General features: G+C 32.3%; 3 protein-coding genes across 4 annotated transcripts; 1 reads left to right on the forward strand and 2 right to left on the reverse strand.

Annotated features, from left to right (window-relative positions):
• The first annotated feature begins 1,657 nt into the window (after positions 1-1,657).
• On the forward strand, positions 1,658-7,928 carry LOC130654706 (uncharacterized). 2 transcript variants are annotated; one of them, XM_057457323.1, is made up of 6 exons: positions 1,658-1,808; positions 4,721-4,881; positions 5,363-5,410; positions 6,112-6,203; positions 7,365-7,437; positions 7,791-7,928. In XM_057457323.1, the coding sequence occupies exons 1-6, from the start codon at positions 1,718-1,720 to the stop codon at positions 7,839-7,841; spliced, it is 516 nt and encodes a 171-aa protein (XP_057313306.1). In that variant the 5' UTR covers positions 1,658-1,717; the 3' UTR covers positions 7,842-7,928. The 2 variants fall into 2 exon arrangements, with proteins under 2 accessions (XP_057313306.1, XP_057313307.1); XM_057457324.1 differs by having other exon boundaries at positions 1,662-1,799.
• A 492-nt stretch (positions 7,929-8,420) lies between these two features.
• On the reverse strand, positions 8,421-11,656 carry LOC130654704 (vascular endothelial growth factor D-like). The gene is made up of 6 exons (XM_057457321.1): positions 11,248-11,656; positions 10,153-10,249; positions 9,901-10,035; positions 9,520-9,711; positions 9,106-9,269; positions 8,421-8,717 (listed from the first exon to the last, which is right to left on the reverse strand). Exons 1-6 carry the CDS (start codon positions 11,578-11,580, stop codon positions 8,547-8,549), a joined length of 1,092 nt encoding a protein of 363 aa, XP_057313304.1. The 5' UTR covers positions 11,581-11,656; the 3' UTR covers positions 8,421-8,546.
• A 951-nt stretch (positions 11,657-12,607) lies between these two features.
• Positions 12,608-16,811, reverse strand: LOC130654705 (vascular endothelial growth factor C-like). Its single transcript, XM_057457322.1, has 7 exons — positions 16,671-16,811; positions 16,562-16,587; positions 15,251-15,332; positions 14,833-14,892; positions 14,554-14,748; positions 13,689-13,852; positions 12,608-12,838 (listed from the first exon to the last, which is right to left on the reverse strand). The coding sequence occupies exons 1-7, from the start codon at positions 16,708-16,710 to the stop codon at positions 12,677-12,679; spliced, it is 729 nt and encodes a 242-aa protein (XP_057313305.1). The 5' UTR covers positions 16,711-16,811; the 3' UTR covers positions 12,608-12,676.
• Positions 16,812-19,312: the final 2,501 nt, after the last annotated feature.

Here is a 19,312-nt window from a genome sequence, read left to right on the forward strand (position 1 = left end):
TAAGAAAGAAATGTTGCTCGTCCAAGTAAATTGCTACGTTACTGATGTGGTACCAATACATCCGCAGATCTGGAAGATTATATCAAATAAAAACAGCTCAACCTCGTTCCAAGTGTCGGTTGGGATCAGGACGGCGAGACAAGCATGTTCGCATCGCCGTTTGGAAGTCAGAAAAGATACAAGATACACTGGCGATGAGGTTGTAAACAACGGTTCTCTTCGTCTTTCTTAAGATTTGCTTTTCAAGGTATATACCTCTATATGTCTCGCATGTCTCGCATTTCTCTCAGGGCCTGTAGCGTTTTTTTCATTTAGGATTGACTTGAAATTCGCCCAAAATACGAAAACTCGCATGCAATACAAAAACTTTAAACCCAACATTCTTTATATCTTTGCTATTCAATACACTGCCGAAAAAAATCCTTAGCTGAGAATTGCCATTATTTTATTTGTTGTTTTTCAATATCATCACCTTAAAGATATTTGCGCCGTTTCGATATAAAAAAGAGGCAAAAAGCGCTTAGCTGGATAAAGTAAACTTGTGATATCCCTAGAAAGCGCAAAATACCGTGCGTCAGTCTATACCGCACCACACCGATCTACCGTCTCCCTGTTTATTCTGTATCACTATTAAGACAGAGAATTTCTCCACTCCACTTTTAACCTTTCACACCCTTTGTTGATGTTACGCGACAAGTGTCATCTCGCTTTTGATTTGTGCTTTCCCAGCCTTGAAATAATGATCTATCATTTCATTTTCGAAAATGATATATCACAGGAGTTAGAGTTGCTGTGATGGATTAACCTGAAAAAAACATGAACGTTCCTTAAATTAGAAATCGTCGTAACTTTCTATTTTTTGAAAATATTAAACCACATCTGTCAGCACGTTGTGGATTCCAGAGGGAGTTACAATTATTTCTTTATTGCTGACAATTTTGTACTGGCGGGGTTTGCACAGTTAAAGACTCATTTCTTTTTTTTATTAAAAATTCCATTCTTCATATCTGCCTTGTTGCTCCCAAAAGTTTTAGTGTATTTATTTACGCAAGACTCGCACTCCTTCTTATCTTCACGCTTGGTTGTTAATGTTCATGTCGTAGTTTCTTGTACTTTAATCTTGCACGATTTAAAATAATCACCCATACGATGTGTCGCATACATGTTTTTTTATAAGCAACACAAAATTTTGGCTAAGGCCTAATGTTGCTTAATTTTACTGTAGTTTGCAGTATTGTTGCTTATATTTGTTGTTTGTTGACTATGTACTTTAGGAGATCAATTTCACGCATCTGGGTCAGCTGGTTCGATAATCAAAATCAAACTTTCATTTTAATCACATTTGTTGTTCATATTGAAGAAAAACTACTTTGCATATCACTAATATATTGCCTGGTAGTGAGCGGTCCCCAGAACCCTTTTTGTTGTATAAAATTTGAGTTTTTTAGTGTCCTTGTTGTTTATTCTTCTTTTTACTTCATTTCAGGCTGGCTGTTGCTTCAAGTTGGTTCGGTTTTTAAAGTATTTAAGTATTTAAGTATTTTTGTGTGTAGATCTGCTCAAAACATTTGATTTTGGGGTGTAAGAAGATTAAAAAAGCGGTCGTCCTCGTCATTTGTTCCATGTGCTATTTGTAGAATTTGGTCTTGAAATTTAAAATCTGGTCCTGGGTTTTAATTTCATTCTGGACAAGAAAAAAGCCAAGGAGGCCAACAATATGGCTGCTTCCAGAGCATTTTTACGCCAGTTAGGCAATTTTGCCACAGTGCTTAAGCCATCATCTGCAAGTAAATTAACAAGTATTGCAGGTTTATAATTTCTTTTAATATTTTTTGTTGAAATTTAGATTTACATCTTACCTGTTTCAGATGTAATAGTTTTTTCTATCACCATGCATTGCTTTTTAAATCAAACGGAAGTGTTGCTAGCTAGGGAAAGGAACTGTATATTCGTACGCACTTTAATATGAAATAAAGTGCGTATTAATAGTGTGTAGCGCTATTCATACGTAGAAAAAAGGAAAAAGAATCCTAACCCTAACCCTAAAGCACTTTACGTACGAATAGCGGATGAACATATACGTACTCAAAAATGGGCAAAAGTGCGTACGAATATACACTACGCTAGGGAAAAGCGACGACGTCAAACGACTTCAAGATTTTTAACAACATTAGACTGCTAAGTTCTGCTTCTACCTTTATTCTGGAATATCAGGTTAATTTGAGAAAAGATGATGACAATTTAACAATTTATTGATTCAATGGCTGCAGGGATGTTTTGTGCAAAGTAAAGCAATATAATGCAGCGTAACCTTTATATATTTTTTACTTTTCAGTAGTAAGCTCTTTCGCTCTGGTATTTTCATGGCAGGAAAAAGATGCTAGATTTTGTTGAAGAGAGGTTTTTTATGTGGATTTCTTCTCATGGAACATTGTTTGGGGTTTTAATATTAATACCTCCCGCTTAAAATCAAGTTGAGCTCATATGAAAGATCTTTGAAAATTGTCTAGAAATCTTTTTATTTTTTCAAAAATCTTTATCCGTTTTCGAGATATTTGTCTTAAAAGTAGCGCTAATTATGCGAATTTGTAACGTCATCAGTATGCATTGAGCATAATTATGGTAACTAAATAAAAAAAAATATGTAAAATGTTCAAAACCTGTCAAAGCGGCTAGAAAACATTTTTAACTCTATATGGCTTTTCAAATATGTTAAATTAACACCCTTGCAGAGCATACTCATGATATCATGCATAATTAGTGAATCTTCTTAGTCCAAATTCTAAAGAACCAATGAAGCATTTAATTTAAATGTTCAAATTCCTGGACAACCTTCTTGATTTTTCATGGGAGGTAACCTTTAAATATAATATTAATATAATATTAATATTATCAAGTGTAAATTTCATCCTTCTGATTTATTTGAATTTATTTAAATTTCTAAAAATGCCTTTGTGTGAGGAAATGATATTTAATTTGCTTCACCAGATGCGAGAGCCAAAAAGAAATCATGTAGAAGGTTAGGAAAACAAAAAAACTAAATTTTTGTTAAATAAAATAAATCAGGCTATTAAGAGTTCATGTCTAGTGCATGTGTTTAAAAATGTGTAAAAAAGAGCAATACTTCCAGTATTTTATCATTCGTTTAAAAATTTTCATTGTAGCTGCAATAAGTCAGTCATTTGTCAGTCGTTTTAATCATTTCCTTTACCAAACATAAAAGCCTTTTGTCGTAAACACAAGTCATCATATTATGAAATAGTATCTTTGTATTTGTGTATACGTAGTCACATCTCATTTCTGTCTTGGCAGTGAAAAATAATTACTTAAATAATTCTTTCCTTTATCATAGCTCAGAAAGAAGGGGTTAAAAGGATCAGTAAGTCGTGAAAATTGTAAAACTCATTTGTCAACACAGCTACAGAGTTTAGTCAGTCAGGACAGAAAACCAGTAATTTAAACAGTAGTCAATTAATTAGAGCATATGGATTAGTTAAAATGTATATAACAAACAGAACAGTGACGTTTACTGAGTGAAATTTTAAAGTATCCATCAAAAATATATGGCATTTGGTCAAGTGATACATTTATTAACAAAAACACTGGGAAATTTTTATTTTGTGTTACATTTTAAGCATTTTTAATTCATTTTATTATGGAGATAGAAACAGAGAAGTAGATTAAACTCATCTCAATGTGCATTGAAATGTTTTTCAAATTTTTTTTGTTCCACATCCCTTTGATATCCATTTGCGATGTGCATTTCACTGGATTTTTACAAAAACAACATTACTTAATCCTTTCCGTGTTGTCATAACAACTTTTTAATTATCTTTAAAATTCCAGAAATCAGCTTTTTAAGAAGTTTTTTACCTTTCTGTATGTCACTAAAATTTAGCATGATCAAGGCCTGAGTCAAGGGTGAGTCAAAACTATAAAAAAGTAGAAGAGTTGATAGTCATTTTTTATAAATAGTGTAATTTTATAATTAGAGTTATTAAAAGTTTCGTTAGGCCCATTTCTAGTATTTTTTGCTTGTTGACACAGTCATTTTAAACTGATATATTGTTTGAATCCCTAATCAATTACGCAATTTTATAACTTATAAACATACCAACTGTTTTCTTGACCAATAAAATTTACTGAAACTGACACTCACCAGAATTAAAAAGACAACATGAAAAGTTTCACAACTGATCACGTCACAGATATTTTCAATGCAAAAAAAAAGAGTTCAACCTCCTTCTTATTTCTACCTCAATGATTGTACAGTACATTTTTTTCTGCAGTTCTTGGCCTTATTGTTTTTATAAAAAAATCCTATTACTGGTCTTATTTTATACATTGTTTTTATAAACAACATACTTTTTTGATTTAAGATATTTCTTAATTTTACAGCAGTTTTTTTGAAAATAATAAAGAGCGTGACTCCTATTTTATATGTTCAAAAACTTTCAGTAATTGTCCTGTCAATTTATATCCTTTGTGCTTGTGATTTTTTTTTTAAAAAAAATATGATGTGTGAAGTGCGTATGTCATGCATCCTTCAAAGCCTTATTGTACACAAACAAAGTACAAATAGAGAAGGTAGTAGGGAAAGGAAACACCAAGAGGCCTTATCGTCTTTCCTTATCGTATTTCATTTATTGTATGGGTAGATAATATGTTTTCATATCTGCACTACCTAGATTTTTTTTTAATATATATATATATATTTTAGCATGCCGTTCCACCGTTGCTGTTGTTAATCAAGTGCCCCACTCAATTACATTTTCAAGAAATATTTCACAGAAGGAACTAGAAATAGAAGAAGCCAAACAAATGTCATGGTTCAATTGGCTACTTGAACGTTTTAATACTATTGTAGACCCTCCTGAGAAAGTAAGTTTTATTACATATATTTGAAGTTTGAAATCTGTTGACTTGGTCTCATTTGTTATTATATTTACCAAAACTACAACAGTATTCGTTTATTTAGTTGAATTACGTTACTGCAAATAACTCTATTCTCTGCTTCAGACTTTCCATAGCATTCTGATACATAGACTCCTTGAATACGAAAATATTTTTGAGTAGATATCCAGAGATATATTTTCCAAGAGTTGTAACCTTTTTAATTGAGAATCTGGTAGCGGCTGAAACACCACAACACAATGGTCTATTTTAGATATATTAGTGTTTTAACCATGTTCTTTCTCACACTAAATCGTGCAAACCTTTCTAGTTTTTCAGTTTTCAAAAATTAACATCAGAAGGGTATGGATATTCGGTCCTTAAGAGTATTCAGTGGCGAAATTAATCTAACTTATAAAAATATTTGTACAAGCGGCTATAATTTTGCTAATGTCAAGCATTTTTCTAGGTTCAAACTGAAGACGAACTCCAAGAAAGACAAGAGCTTCTAAACAGGGTAATGATTTGTTTGTTGTTTAAATATATATCCTGGACAATTTATAAGAAATTTCCGTGAATAACACATTATTAATAACAAATCCAGAAAATAAACTTTTATTTTTACTTCTTTAGGCATCCTTTTGTTACGTTGTTAAGGGCTGTAAATCTAATTTTATTTTGTCACTTATACCTGTAAGCCAAGGTGTTGGTGTAAGTGCCCTGTTTTGATCTAAGGATTAAGCAACCTTAATCAACTGTCAATGCGAATTGATTAGAAAAATTCTAAATAGTGCTTAACTTTAAAGAAACATCTTTGCATTTAAGTTTAATTTAATTGTCGTTTGTGCATGCATTTTTAGATATTGTAAGAAATAATACTACGTTGCAGGTTTTTCTTTTCCATTTGTCAAAATTAGCACTGGGTTAAAGATTTTTATTATCCAAAAGCAACCCGCAAGTTCTCTGACAAAATCAAATTCAGTTAATTTTTAACAATGCTTTCCTATTCCCTCTCACAAGAGATATAATGTTGGAGTATTTTAACACATTTAGTAATTTTCAAATCATCGAAAAAATTTAAAACAATAGGGAACGCCACCTTTTAAAATTTAAATAGAAAGTTGATATGAACTTAAAAGAAGAAACTTGAGCTTTTCACTCTGTAGTGAAAACACCGCTAAATAGGAAGAAGCTTAAAATGTCTTAATATTATTTTAGATACAAGCATGCTATTACACAAAACCACCGGGGGAGCCTGGGAAAGAGTTCTTTATCGAAGCATTTCACTTGTTAATTAAATACGATGATTGGTAAGTGTCTTTGTTTATACGTACTTGCCTTCGGTCCACGGGGTAGCGTTTTTTTTTTAATAAATCCTTAATGCTACGTTGCATGGCTACGATACTTACTTAGTTTCAATATTTATCTCTCGAAACTACCCCTAAAAATCTCTATGAAACCCTTATAAAAGGGAAAATATAATAACTTTTGTTAGGATTGTCGTTAGAACTTGAAACTTACAACACAACTTTGTTTCATCAAGAAGAATCATTTTGCATGTTTTGGACACGTGATTAATTTGGTTGCCCGATTTTTTCGGATTTTACCCAAAAATCGAAAAAAAACCGATTTCTGGACAATTTTTGGCAGTTTTTTATGCGATCTGTGTAAAACCTGGAAAATATGTTAAATAACTTATTTAGCTTTCAGAAACTTCAATCAGAATGTAAAATTCGCTCTAGAACTAAAGTAATTGAATTCTAAGCAGATAGTGACGTTTTGGACAAATCTCAAGCTTTTGATGACGTCATAGAAAATGTGCTGACGCAAGCAAAATTTATTGCTGCCATTTTGTTCCTTTTCTGACGTACTATAAGTGTGCCAGTTTTGATTAAATTTAGACAAGCCTAAGAAAAGTTAGTTAGGGAGGGGGGGGGGGGGGGGTGCGGATTCCGCCCCAAGTCATAATATGTTCGAAAAACCCCAGACCGAATAGGATTATAATATGGCAAAATTTTAGCAAAAAAAACCAAAAATCTGGAAGATGTCAAAAAAATGGCGAACGCTTTATTGGCAGTTAATTAAAAAATTACTTGTAAAAAACTTTTATATGCTATATTTTTATCAAGACAATTGAAAATGTAAAAAGAGTAATTTAAAAAGATTTTAAACTTTCGCGTTAGAAATGAAGTATCTTCGTTTCCACATAATGCCAATACGCAGTTTTTCTCCACAAGACGAAGTTGTGCCTTTAATAGCTGATGGAAATATTGAGCAAAGAATTTCGATTGTTTGACGTCCTATGCTAGCAAGCGAGGGACTGAGTTCACTGTCAGCTTTTATTATAAAAAAGGCTAGACAGACAGGATTTTCTTGTGCATTTAGGGTTACGCCAGGAATTGTTACTTGAAGTACTTTGTGTTTCTCGTTACAAAGACTCTGTGGTGTATAATAATTATTTTTAACTTCAGGAGAGCAGTGGAAGCACTGTGGAGGTTTTCAGAAATGAACGGCCACGAATTTGATGATGATTTATTAGACAAGGTTTGTTGGACTGATTATTTTTGTGGAAGGAATGCTTGTAAATTTAATTTTCAATGAAAGGTCCCTACTCCGAAAAAATTTGTCCAACGAGTTTACAAATTTGAAGTGGATCTTATCCATCAAAAAATATCATTTATTACAGGCACTAGAGAGATTTAGTTTTATTAGTGTTTATTAAATCGCACAAATTTTTCATTAATTCAAAAAAAACATCATGCAAGCAATATATCTTTTTAACTTTGTATTATTTTTTCTTCTCACTCCATATAAACTTTCCTATACGCAGAAAGCACCAATGACGGTCGACCTGTATTAGCGTGTAATTGTTTATAGTGAACTAATTGATTTTCTAGATTGAAGATTATTTACTAGACGCACGCAAGCGACGTTGGTACGAAGATTAAATGATACTATGTTGTTGTATTGTAAATATGTGATGTGCGAAATTCTAGAAATTGTTCTGTAGGAAATAAACTCTCTTGTTTTATAAATGTTTTTAATTGTTTTTCTCCTCTTTGTATGCTCATTGTTTTTCTCCTCTTTGTATGCTCTTCATGGAGTGATTTATTTCTAATCTACGTACACTTGCTGTCAGATGTCAAACTTTTCAGAACGAATGAAAATTAAATTATTTCATGATTATACTAAAAGTCGGTATCAAGATCAAGCATGGAAACTGTCCTCTTGAACAAAGTCATGGATTTTTGATAGTTATAATCACTAACATCTCCTTCTTTATGATCGTAGTTTTGTCCAATAACCTTACAGCATTTTATGGTCGCAGTTTTGTAAGTAACATAATCTCATGGTTATGTTTTTTTTTCAATTTTACTGCGTTTCTCACAGACGTGTGATGTTTCTTATAAGCAGTATCCACTGTCTCTGACTTTGGGTGAGTGTCATGAAAAATGTTTCTTCTACATAATACAATTATACTATAGAAAGTATCAAAGCATTCAGTCAAGGGGGCCTAAAAAGTCGAGTTTGCGTTTAAAAGTATATATTTTTAATACAAAATGTCTTTAATACAAATTCGTTACGATATAATGTTATAAAAATATCAAGTTTGCTTTATTTTCACACATTCACATCTTTACCATTGATTTCCATCACACACTCAACTTCAAGCAGTAGCAGGTGTTAGGATCGCGAACAAATCCACTGGGACACGCAGGATGAGTGGGACAGACACACTGACAGGTCTCTGTGCTCCAAACTTTGGATGATACACATGATTGGTGGTTTTGTTTACAAACGCAGTCGCAATCATCATCAGACCACTAAAAAATCATGAAACAACTTTTAACGAACTTATGTACGAAAAGAAAGAATAGAAAAGCGCGGTAATTTTTATTCTATTGAACTTCTAACGCGCTCAGTCTATTTTGTTTGTAATGAATTTAAAGCATTAACAGAACTGTAGAAACCTTCACTAATGTTTAAGATTGAAATCCTAAGTAACCCAGCCACTTTAGGCGAGAGGCTAAATTTTCCAGAGTGATGTTAAAATGGTCTGGCCTGGTAGTAGTTTGTGTAAAAATAACGTCGTATATTTCAATGGTTCTCTGCCATTTTGGATGTGTGTACTGAATGTTGTATAAAACCGCAACTTGCGCAGCATTATTTTAACTATTTACAGTGAATGTCTAGAACTAAGAACCCTCATACCTGCTTCCATACTGGACAAATAAGCTTTTCCTTTAAGCACTCGCACGCGCACGTGTTTTCATCATGTGTCTGCCGAGGTTTGCAATCACTAGGCTTGATACGGCAGGAACAACGACATGCACTGTGCTGTAACATGTAAACATTGTGTACTCTCACCATCTCGCCTAAATATTAATGTTCCTAATGTTAAAGATGAATAATCCTACAAATTTTAAGTCACCTAGGCTAGAGTACTATCACCTAGGCTAGAGTACTGGGATAGAAAATCCATATCGATAATTTAGTTCTGTAATTTTATTTTAGTTCATGAAAGCAGCCTTGTCAGGTACTGTTTTACCAGGATAGTTTGACAAGTTTCCTTCTCCTAATAATTCATCACAATATAAATTATTATTTAGTAAGGAAATATGTTACCGCTGTAGGGAATTAAAAGAACTGTTGTGGTCTTGTTTTCTAGCGCTGTCGGCGTGCATTCTTTATACTCCAAATGCGTACAACATCCACCACACTGCAATATTTCTGTACAGGCCGGCCAAAAAGCACCATCAGCAGAGATGGGGATTTCAACGACTTTTGGGCGAGGAATGCATTCAAATTGCTTAAATGCTAAACAAAGAATTTTATATCAACCTACCAGAAATTAATTTCATATTAATATCTCAAATTAAACCGATTAGGCCACAAAAAAAAAAGTATGATTTAATAAAACGATCCAAAGTAAAATCGACACAAGATATACAGTTTACATATACAGGTTTCCTTTCCTTTTAAATTCGAGTTATTAATGTGTCTTACTTGTTGCACCAGATGTACCAGTTGAATCAGCAGAAAGAACATTGCCACTTGTATCGCTGAAAACATATCCCACTTCTTCCTGAGTGTCCTTGCTATAATCTGTTATCTGCTTCATCCTTTTCTTAGGGATTGTCACTAAATATTAAAAGCAATGATGCAACAATAAAAACAAACAGCAACAATAACAACAACAAAAACAAAAACAACAACAACAACAACAGCAATAACAACAACAATAACAACTATACCAACCTTTCCTGTAATTTATTTTTTTGTCAACAGGAAACGTTTTGAAAAGATCGTCATAAGATGAAATGTGACTGAGTTTCGCCCATATTTCATTTGGTGTCTGAAAGAAATATGTGATATAAAAATATTAAAAAAACCTTTGTCTACATAAATAATGTTAAAAACAATATATTATATATAAGAAATGCAATAAGTTGCGGAAGGATCAAGAAAAATTGCTTCTAACTTCGATAACGAACAAAACAAGGTGAAAGATACTTGAACGCTGGTTATCCAGTGTGCCTCACGAAATCATTCGAAATAGCGAACAACGAATAATCCCCGAATTCTTTTCCAAGACACCAAAACAAAATATATTGGTAAAAATTCTATTCTGCGAAGGACATTGAAACATGGAAAACAAAAAAGTTGATAACCTGTTCACGTTAAAATCAACAAAATCAATACTGATCAGGTAAAATTGAGAGGAAAATCAAATGTTCATGTAGAGACACATAACAACAAGATGGAAGGCTTAAATAATCTCGTAATGATTTTTTTGAATAATCGACTACGCATAAATCACAAAATTAGTTTTTAAGTAAAGAAAACCAATAAAATTCCACCCTTGAAATTTTTTTTTTTTGTCGTTCCCATTCCATTGTTTTCATAAAAAAAAATCTGTAACCAGATCCAATTTCGTGAAATAAATGCACAAAATACTTTAAAGAAACATATAAATCATTTAAAGAGTAAATGCACAAAATATTTACGTACAAAATAGTGAACGATTCGTCTTTGGTAGCCCGCAGAGTAAACAAGTTTCTGTGGATATTCCACGATTTATAGCAAGGAGGATTCTTTCATCCTCCTTGGTTATATTAATACCTGCAGTTTAAAACCTCCTTGGTCACGCTGGCTGACTTTCTGTTAAAATGCGCGCGAAATATGTTTGGCTATAAGTGCAAAATCGATATACTTTTTAATATTTTTTCACTACGGAAATTCAACGGGCTAACAACCAGAAAATAAAATAGTTTTAATAAAAAGAGTCACGCAGTGAATTTACATTGTGGATAAAAGATGAATTAAAGACAAAAGATAAATTAAAAAGCCTACCATTTTTTTTGATTTTGTATGCGATTTTTTTATACCACCATCAATCGGCTTTTTCTTTGGTGCAATTTTACTTTTGTCTTTACCTATGAAAGGTTCATCGATGGATCCAGTTAACTTCGGTTTTAGTGGAACTAACTTTTTTACAGGAACCAAATCCTTTTTCCCCAAATTAAAGGGTTTCTTCTTCTTCTCCTCATGTAAAGGTATACCAAGGTATCCTTTACCGAGCCATGACTTATCTGTCGTTGTTGTTTTTTTCTTTGCCTGTGAGTGTATTCCTTTCAAGTATAGGAAAGTAATGAAGAGAAATGAGAGAAAAACGGAGAGTTTCATTTTTTTATCTCTTGTCTCTTTGACGTTCTTGAGCTTTTGTAAAATAATTATAACAGTGCGATATTTGATATATGAGTTTGGAAATACGACACCGAGCACTCTGTCAACAACTTTCAAGTTATTTTTTAATTAAAATTAGATTTTTAAAACACGTCAAAGTGTGAAATATATCCGCTACGTAAAACACAACGAAACTTCATTCTCATTCCCCTTTACAAATATAACACTATCACACAGTGTTAAGGATTGCATCCGGGGTGTATGTCAGGATCTTGCTTTTTCTTGAGATTTGTGACACCATTAAAATCAATTACCGAAATTTGAACGTAATACATATTTTTACTAATAATTATTAATAAAGATGATATCTTTTATAGCAATGCGAAGCCTAATTTTTTTTTCTTTTATAACAATTATCGCGACTTATTAAATCCGTTTTTAACGACTAAATTTTTAAGTTAGGTCACTCTTCCCCGACTAATTTTTAGATCGAAATTGACGACGAAAGTTTGAATTTTCTAGCTGTTTTCTTTTAATATAGACTTTAACAAAAGAGCAATACATAAATCAATAATTTTCAATGAATATGTTTTTTTCTTTTTTGTCACTTAAACACTCTCTCTCTCTCTTTCTTTTGTTCCTCTCTCTGCTTTTATCAAATAGCTCTATCTGTCCTAATTATTGAGAGATTTTTTGAGAGACGGAGAAAAAGCGCACTATATATAGTGAGCATCCTACTTATATGGGGTCCCACTTAACGAGAGTACACTGTATTATGCACATTGACACCACTATTTACCTGCAACTACTACGCCTGTCACGTAGCACCTGGAACACATCACTTCAGTCTTACCCCAGAGCTCCTTTAGAAGAACCTTTTTATCCCAAAGGCTCTGGAGACAAGAATGACATTATCAATCAAAGCGGCCGGCACACGAAACGAGATCGACGGCACGTGATCCAGACTGTCCAACAAACTGATTCGTTAAAAAGACTATTGCATTTACCAAATAAAATAAGAAACCGCTGGAGTATAGATATTTTTTGTCATAATGTATCTATGTATATTTACAATTTACATTTCTGGTCGATAGGATTATCCTTTTACGCATGCGCATGAAGCAGCATCAAATTTCATTCCAGTAGGACAAGATTGCGTTGCGCATTCACATTGGCATGTGTTTTTATTCCATGTAAAGTTTGCACCAACACAACTATCAATTTTGCTGCAAATGCAATCACAGTCTAGAGTGGACCACTAGAAGAAGAAAAAATATTTTTATTGCATGATACAACAAAAGTTTGTTATAACATATAAAACCACACATGAAGATAAGAAAAACTAGCCTAAAAAGTATTGTTTATTTGCACTTCATCTATATTTTAATATCAGTATACGTCTGTTTGTCAAAATGGTAACCACAGTAGCGAGACACACGAAATGCGGTAAATAAAGGGCGGGCGAACCTTTTTCTACGGGATACTGACTAGCATTTTATAGTTTTCTTGTTTCAAATTGCTAATAGAGAAAGAATAAATTTTTTTTATAAAAGAAGAAAAATAGAATTTACAAAGTGTGATAACCATCATCTTTTTTGTTTTTGCGTCACGCAATAGTGTGATTGATGTCAAATATTTGACACGGCAACATTAAGTGTTTTATTTACAAACACAAATATCCGAAATGTAAACAAACAGTTTTTGCGGTATTATTTTTTCATTGCAATGTATTTACTGAATGTTAACAAAAAAAATATTTCATCTGACTACATCGGACTATGTTCTTGAAATGAACAAACGCGAATCTTGACGATGAAAGTCTCTGTGCAAGTGAACCGAATGAATGGGTCATTTTTTATTTTTTTTTGCCTTATTTGGGTGCGACCAACCATGATTTATATCATCTTAATTTTGTTCTTCTCAAATTTCAGAAATATCCTTCTCAACATTGAACTTAATGTTCAGTCTAATGTTCAATAAAAAATGTTCGTTGCTTAATTGGTAAGCTCCTATTAGATATGACAAGGCAATGTGTCGAAATTGATTTCAGGAAAGGTTGGATTCGAACAAATTTGCTTGCCTTTACAGCTGCGACATAAAGTTCTTACCTTTTTCTTGTTTGGACATTTTGGTGACTTTACATTGCATGAGCATCGACAACTGTTAGGATCCAGTGTTTTTTGTCCAGTGCAATCAGAAGGTTTCCGTTTACATTCACATCGGCATTTCTCATCATTAATATAATCAACTTGATGTGGAGATGGAACACCATCTGAAAACATACATAGATTACAAATACGTAGAAGGACTAGAATAGCGCATTGATTATTTACGCATTTCGTTTTACGAGAGACAAGCAGAGGCAACCAACATGTAACCAAATTTCTTTCTCACGCTAACAACAATATTCTTATTTTTTAACCAACATTCTTATTTTTTAAACAATATTCTTGTTTTTTAAACAATATTCTTATTTTTTAAGCAATATTCTTATTTTTAAACAATATTCTTATTTTTTAACCAACATTCTTATTTTTTAAACAATATTCTTGTTTTTTAAACAATATTCTTATTTTTTAAGCAATATTCTTATTTTTAAACAATATTCTTATTTTTTAACCAACATTCTTATTTTTTAAGCAATATTCTTATTTTTTAAGCAACAATTTTATTTTTTAAACAATATTCTTATTTTTTAAGCAATATTTTTATTTTTTAAAAAACAATATTCTTATATTTTAAGCAATATTCTTATTTTTTAAACAATATTCTTTTTTTTTAAAAACAATATTCTTATTTTTTAAACAATATTTTTATTTTTTAAGCAATATTCTTATTTTTAAACAATATTCTTGTTTTTTAACCAACATTCTTATTTTTTAAACAATATTCTTATTTTTTAAACAATATTCTTATTTTTTAAACAATATTCTTATTTTCTCTACAAAAACAAAATAAAGACGACCTTCCTACCAAAGTAAGATATTCGATACACCATCACGGATTGCGTTGACGTCGTGTTCATTACACAAGTTCTCTCAGGTGAACAGCACCCTCCGCAGCGTTTTACAATAATGCATTCTGGGTAGTAGGCATATAGTGCACGATTAGCATTTGGTATCTCAATTACTTTTGATCTCGGTTCACATTTTTGTAGCGAAGCATTTGCTAAAAGGTATACCGTATTTTGTTTAGATAAAAACAAAAGAAAAAAAAGATTATTGGTAGCTATTTATAAACTCAAAACGTTACCAAAAGGTATTCCTTGCACATTAGAAAATGCGTTTGAACCTCTTTTTTCCACGGAGTTAGCTAAAATCAACAAAGAAGAGCATTGTAAACGTAACGAACATAAACAGTGCCATCCTTTAAGTTTTCTGCCAGATATCTTGTGAACATTCATATTTAAAAAAGAAAAAAACTTGGATGATTATTTGTTCTAATTTTAATACATTTTAAAAATAGTTCCCCCGGTAAATTTGCCAACGCTAACTAGCCATTTTGGCCACCGTTAAAACAATCAACGACTGCCTTTATTTTTAATCCACGTAGGACGCGAATCCAGACAAATATTTTTATTAGTTGACAAAGGACGCTGCTTCACTAAAATAATAAATAATTTTATAAATCTTTTTTTCACATCGTGGATTATAATGACGGTGTTTCTTACCTGAGTTATTAATGTTGAATTGTCGTCTGAATTCGTCAATGGAAGTCACTTTTTTCAATATCCTCAATACCTTCTCCTTGTTCTAGCGGTAGAACATAGAAAACACACTCACTGTTTAGAAGTAACTTAATGTATGTGCATGATATGCTCTTTCCAGGTGCCCAATCAATATTAAAGCCTTCTTTTCCAGACATTTCTGAAGTTTCCCTAATCTTAAGCCTAAATTTTACACTTTTGAAATTCTGACAAAACAGACTGGTGTTTTTTGAGAACAGTCCTGAAAGTTATTCTTTCTCAATATTTTAAAACAATACATATAGCTAGTTCTGAATGACCATTTAAATTTAAAATTTCTGACATTTTTTATGACCTTGTGGCAATATTTTAAAAAATTCCTGACCTTACTGACTTTCCTGACATTTCTAGAAAGTGGACTATTGATTATTATTGACTAGTGGATTATTATTATTATTCCAAATATTTATACAGGAAATAACCACTTCATTGTTGGAAACACTGTTATCAACGTAGGTCCTGTGTTCTGAATGTATATATCAGGTATACACCGGCATTGCCTACCAAATATCTCTCACATGGCATGGGTTAACCCGTAGCTGTGGTGAAGACACTTGTTAAACATGCCTGCGCTGTGGACCAAACCACGGACCTTGTGATTACGAAGCAAACTCCATAAGGACCAGCGTTTTTACACTGGTCAGTGTGTTTCTCTGACAGGTCGAAAATAAAAAATTTATAAATCGTCAACAAGGGCTGAGAAGTTACTGGGATAGCAAAGAGAAACAAATGTATTTCCCTTCCTCGGACTAAATAAACATTGAACTTATTAGCATTCAACAAGAGGCAAAAAAATAGTAATTACTTGGGATCTAGGTTGGAAAGGCATTCTTTAAAAAGCAATGTCTGAAAGTTTTCAAAGACATGCCATACAGATGTTTTTAGGACGAAAATGTGATGTAAAAACAACAACGATTTATTTCAAGTTTTTGTTTCAATAAAATTTTTAACTACTATTTGGAGATATAATTTGCATGCTTATAAGAAAGTAAACAGTATGTTCCCAGGGTTCTTCTCCTGGTATTCCTCTTGAGGACAGTGACGTAAAAGGGAGCCTGGAAACGAGGATATCATGTTTGGCAGTTTTATATCTTTATTGTCCTAACCTTATAAATGAAAAAAGAACGATTTTCTTTGAGGATCAATTTTACCTCAAAATAATATTATATGCTGTAAAGATAAATCTTCAATACTTAAAATTGCCGAAAAAATATTACAAAATAAACAAAAAAATACCGTTTCACAAGATATACCAAGCAACCCTAAAAAAAGCCATGTGTAGATAAGGTTTAAACTCGAGTGATAATTCCTTTCTTTTCTTGACGTGAAAACTAGCGTTTCTTACCTTTAACAGTCAAAAATATAAAGATGTAAACCAACTGCATTGTTGTCACAGTTTGTGAGTCTAACGAAAAAGCAGCAATCGATTTTCAAACTTTATGATGTATTAGCCAAAATATTTGTTCAGGTGTACAAAAGCGTTTAGCAACTTACTCCACAGTCTCCTAACATTACAAACACAATTTTAAATGAGTCATCGATTTTTTATTGGAAGCTTCGTTAAGAATATGTGTCTCTAATCACTCTTAGCAAACATTTTCCTAAAGGTAAGGGCTTTGCCTAACGTGCTCTAGAAAAAAAAGTAAAAAGAAGAAAAAGGGTAACTGAGAAAATCGAAAAAGGAAGGGAGTTAAATTCACTGCTTTTAATTCTTTTTTGAAATTCAACAACGCCATGGCTTATAAGTTTCAAATAATTTGCAATAACCTTTCCCAACAAAAGCCATATATTTTTGTAAACTAGGTAACAGGTGTTAAGCTTAGTTATATAGATGTTAAAAGTAAATTCTTCCATACATCAATTAATAGTACACAGTCTCTATAGTTTATAGCTTTTTTTAGTTTTTAGTTTATTTTACTTTTCTTTTAAGTAATAACACAGTCTCTAAACATTCGATTCTAAGGTTCTTTGACCAAGCAGGGCCGACAAATTTCCTGGAAACACTATTTTCTCCATTTTAGCACAGTAAAATTTAAATTAAGTGCAGTTTAAAACCTCTATATTGCTTCCACTTTTAAAATCAATTCGTTGGCACTGCAAATATGTTTTTAATTCCTATTAAATTCCTATAACTTCCTATTAAATTATGGGTTTATTGTTTTTCTGCGAAAAATCAACCGTAAAAAGGGATTTGTCAAATTGTCAATGTACATTTATTTGTTGTAAGAAATTCAATGATTACTAGGTCTCTATAAGATAAAGCATGCTGAAAAAAGAACAAAAACTAAATCAACAAGGAGCGCTGCGGCCTAAAGATTTCCGCCATTAGCAAGTACCTAGGCAACCCAGGGTTTTCAATACCCTAGAGGCCCGCAAATTATCGCAGATAAACTTAAAAGACCAAAAATGTGAAACATAACATTTAATAACTTGAAATTCTAAAGTTCAAGTCTATATCATGTTGTATTTTTAACTTTTTTAATAATAAAATTACATCCCTAAAATCGATCTTGAAAATTCTGAAAATTTTATGTCAAATCTTGTTGTAAAATTGCATTCTCTTTCCCAGAGTTTTTTGAGATAATTTTTTCTCTTACTGTATAGCTAATACTGTATAGCTATTTAGCAATCTTACCATGACCACAGCAGTCTCTTTTAAATAAATCATTTCTCTTCTGGGTGTGATTTAATAAAAAACCTTTGCATTAGAAAAAAAATGGTCATTTTTTATAAGAAATTTTGAAATAAGAAAATAAGTGTTTCTTACTTAAAAATTCACCATTCTTTTTTTTATGACAGGTCTTCAAATTATAAGAAATCAAATCCACTCCATCCTACTAAAAAAGCCTCAAATATAGTGTTCCCAATACTTCCAAAAAAAAGGCCGACCCATTGTTTATTTATCGTAACTTGGTTCATACAATCGAGTATGATGTAAAACTTGGTTAAGACAAAGATAATGAAGTACACATCTGTTAGACAGGCAGTTGTACTGCGTATTTACTTCCAAATTCCACGATATAAAAATTGGGAAAAAATAAGCCCTAAACAAACTTTCAGTAAGCAACAAAAAACTGATGAGGCAAGCAAAAACAAAAAGACAATATCAGTGTAAAAGAACTTGCATAAATTAAGACTGCAAAATTAATAACGAACCTGAAAATGACGCACACGCATTTTCACTTCACATGGTGGTTCTTCCTTGAAAGGAAAGAGCAGAGACAAAAAGAGTCCCATTTGGCGTGAAAAGTACGGGTCTGGAACTTGGCAAGGGAGCGCTAACATACCTAGTGTAGATACCGCTAGCATGCCATTGTAATTACGAGCAAGCATGTCGCTCGGTCAAGTTAAGGCTAGTTATAGTTTAATTTTTATGAATTTCGATCCTCTGCAATTATATAAATACATGCTCAACATCATTTTACTTTGCCCGATGATGGGAGAAGGATCTTCCGAAACGTCGCCTACTAAACTATCATGTTCAAGAAATGATGAACTTTCCACAGTAATATGAATACTGAAACAAACAAACCGAAATAATATCTTTAATAATATCAAACAGCAATATGGAGAATCCATATTGGCAGAAGTCAGATCGCTAGAGGAAATCAAGAATAAAATACACTCGATACTCTAACCATCTTCGGTTTTCTCTACGTTGTCTTCACAAAGAAATAACACCTAAAGATCTTCGACTTACCTGCAGAGTAAAGACTGAAAGAAGTAAGAAAATCTGACAACGCGCAAGCCGCCAGTTGTTGCAAGAAAGAATCCACCTAAATCACGTAACACTTAACACTCACATCGCCAAATACTTGATCAGCATCAAATCAAGACTTTCCATCGACCAATATAAACAGGTTAAGAATATTCATGATACCGCGTATGAAAAAGAAATCGGAGATCAGTTATCGACAGATATCGGAGATCGGTTAAAGACACCTTAAAAAGTTCAACAAAATCAATGACAGATTCAATGATGATACA

This window comes from Hydractinia symbiolongicarpus, chromosome 8, assembly GCF_029227915.1.
Source record: "Hydractinia symbiolongicarpus strain clone_291-10 chromosome 8, HSymV2.1, whole genome shotgun sequence".
Taxonomy (NCBI): domain Eukaryota; kingdom Metazoa; phylum Cnidaria; class Hydrozoa; order Anthoathecata; family Hydractiniidae; genus Hydractinia; species Hydractinia symbiolongicarpus.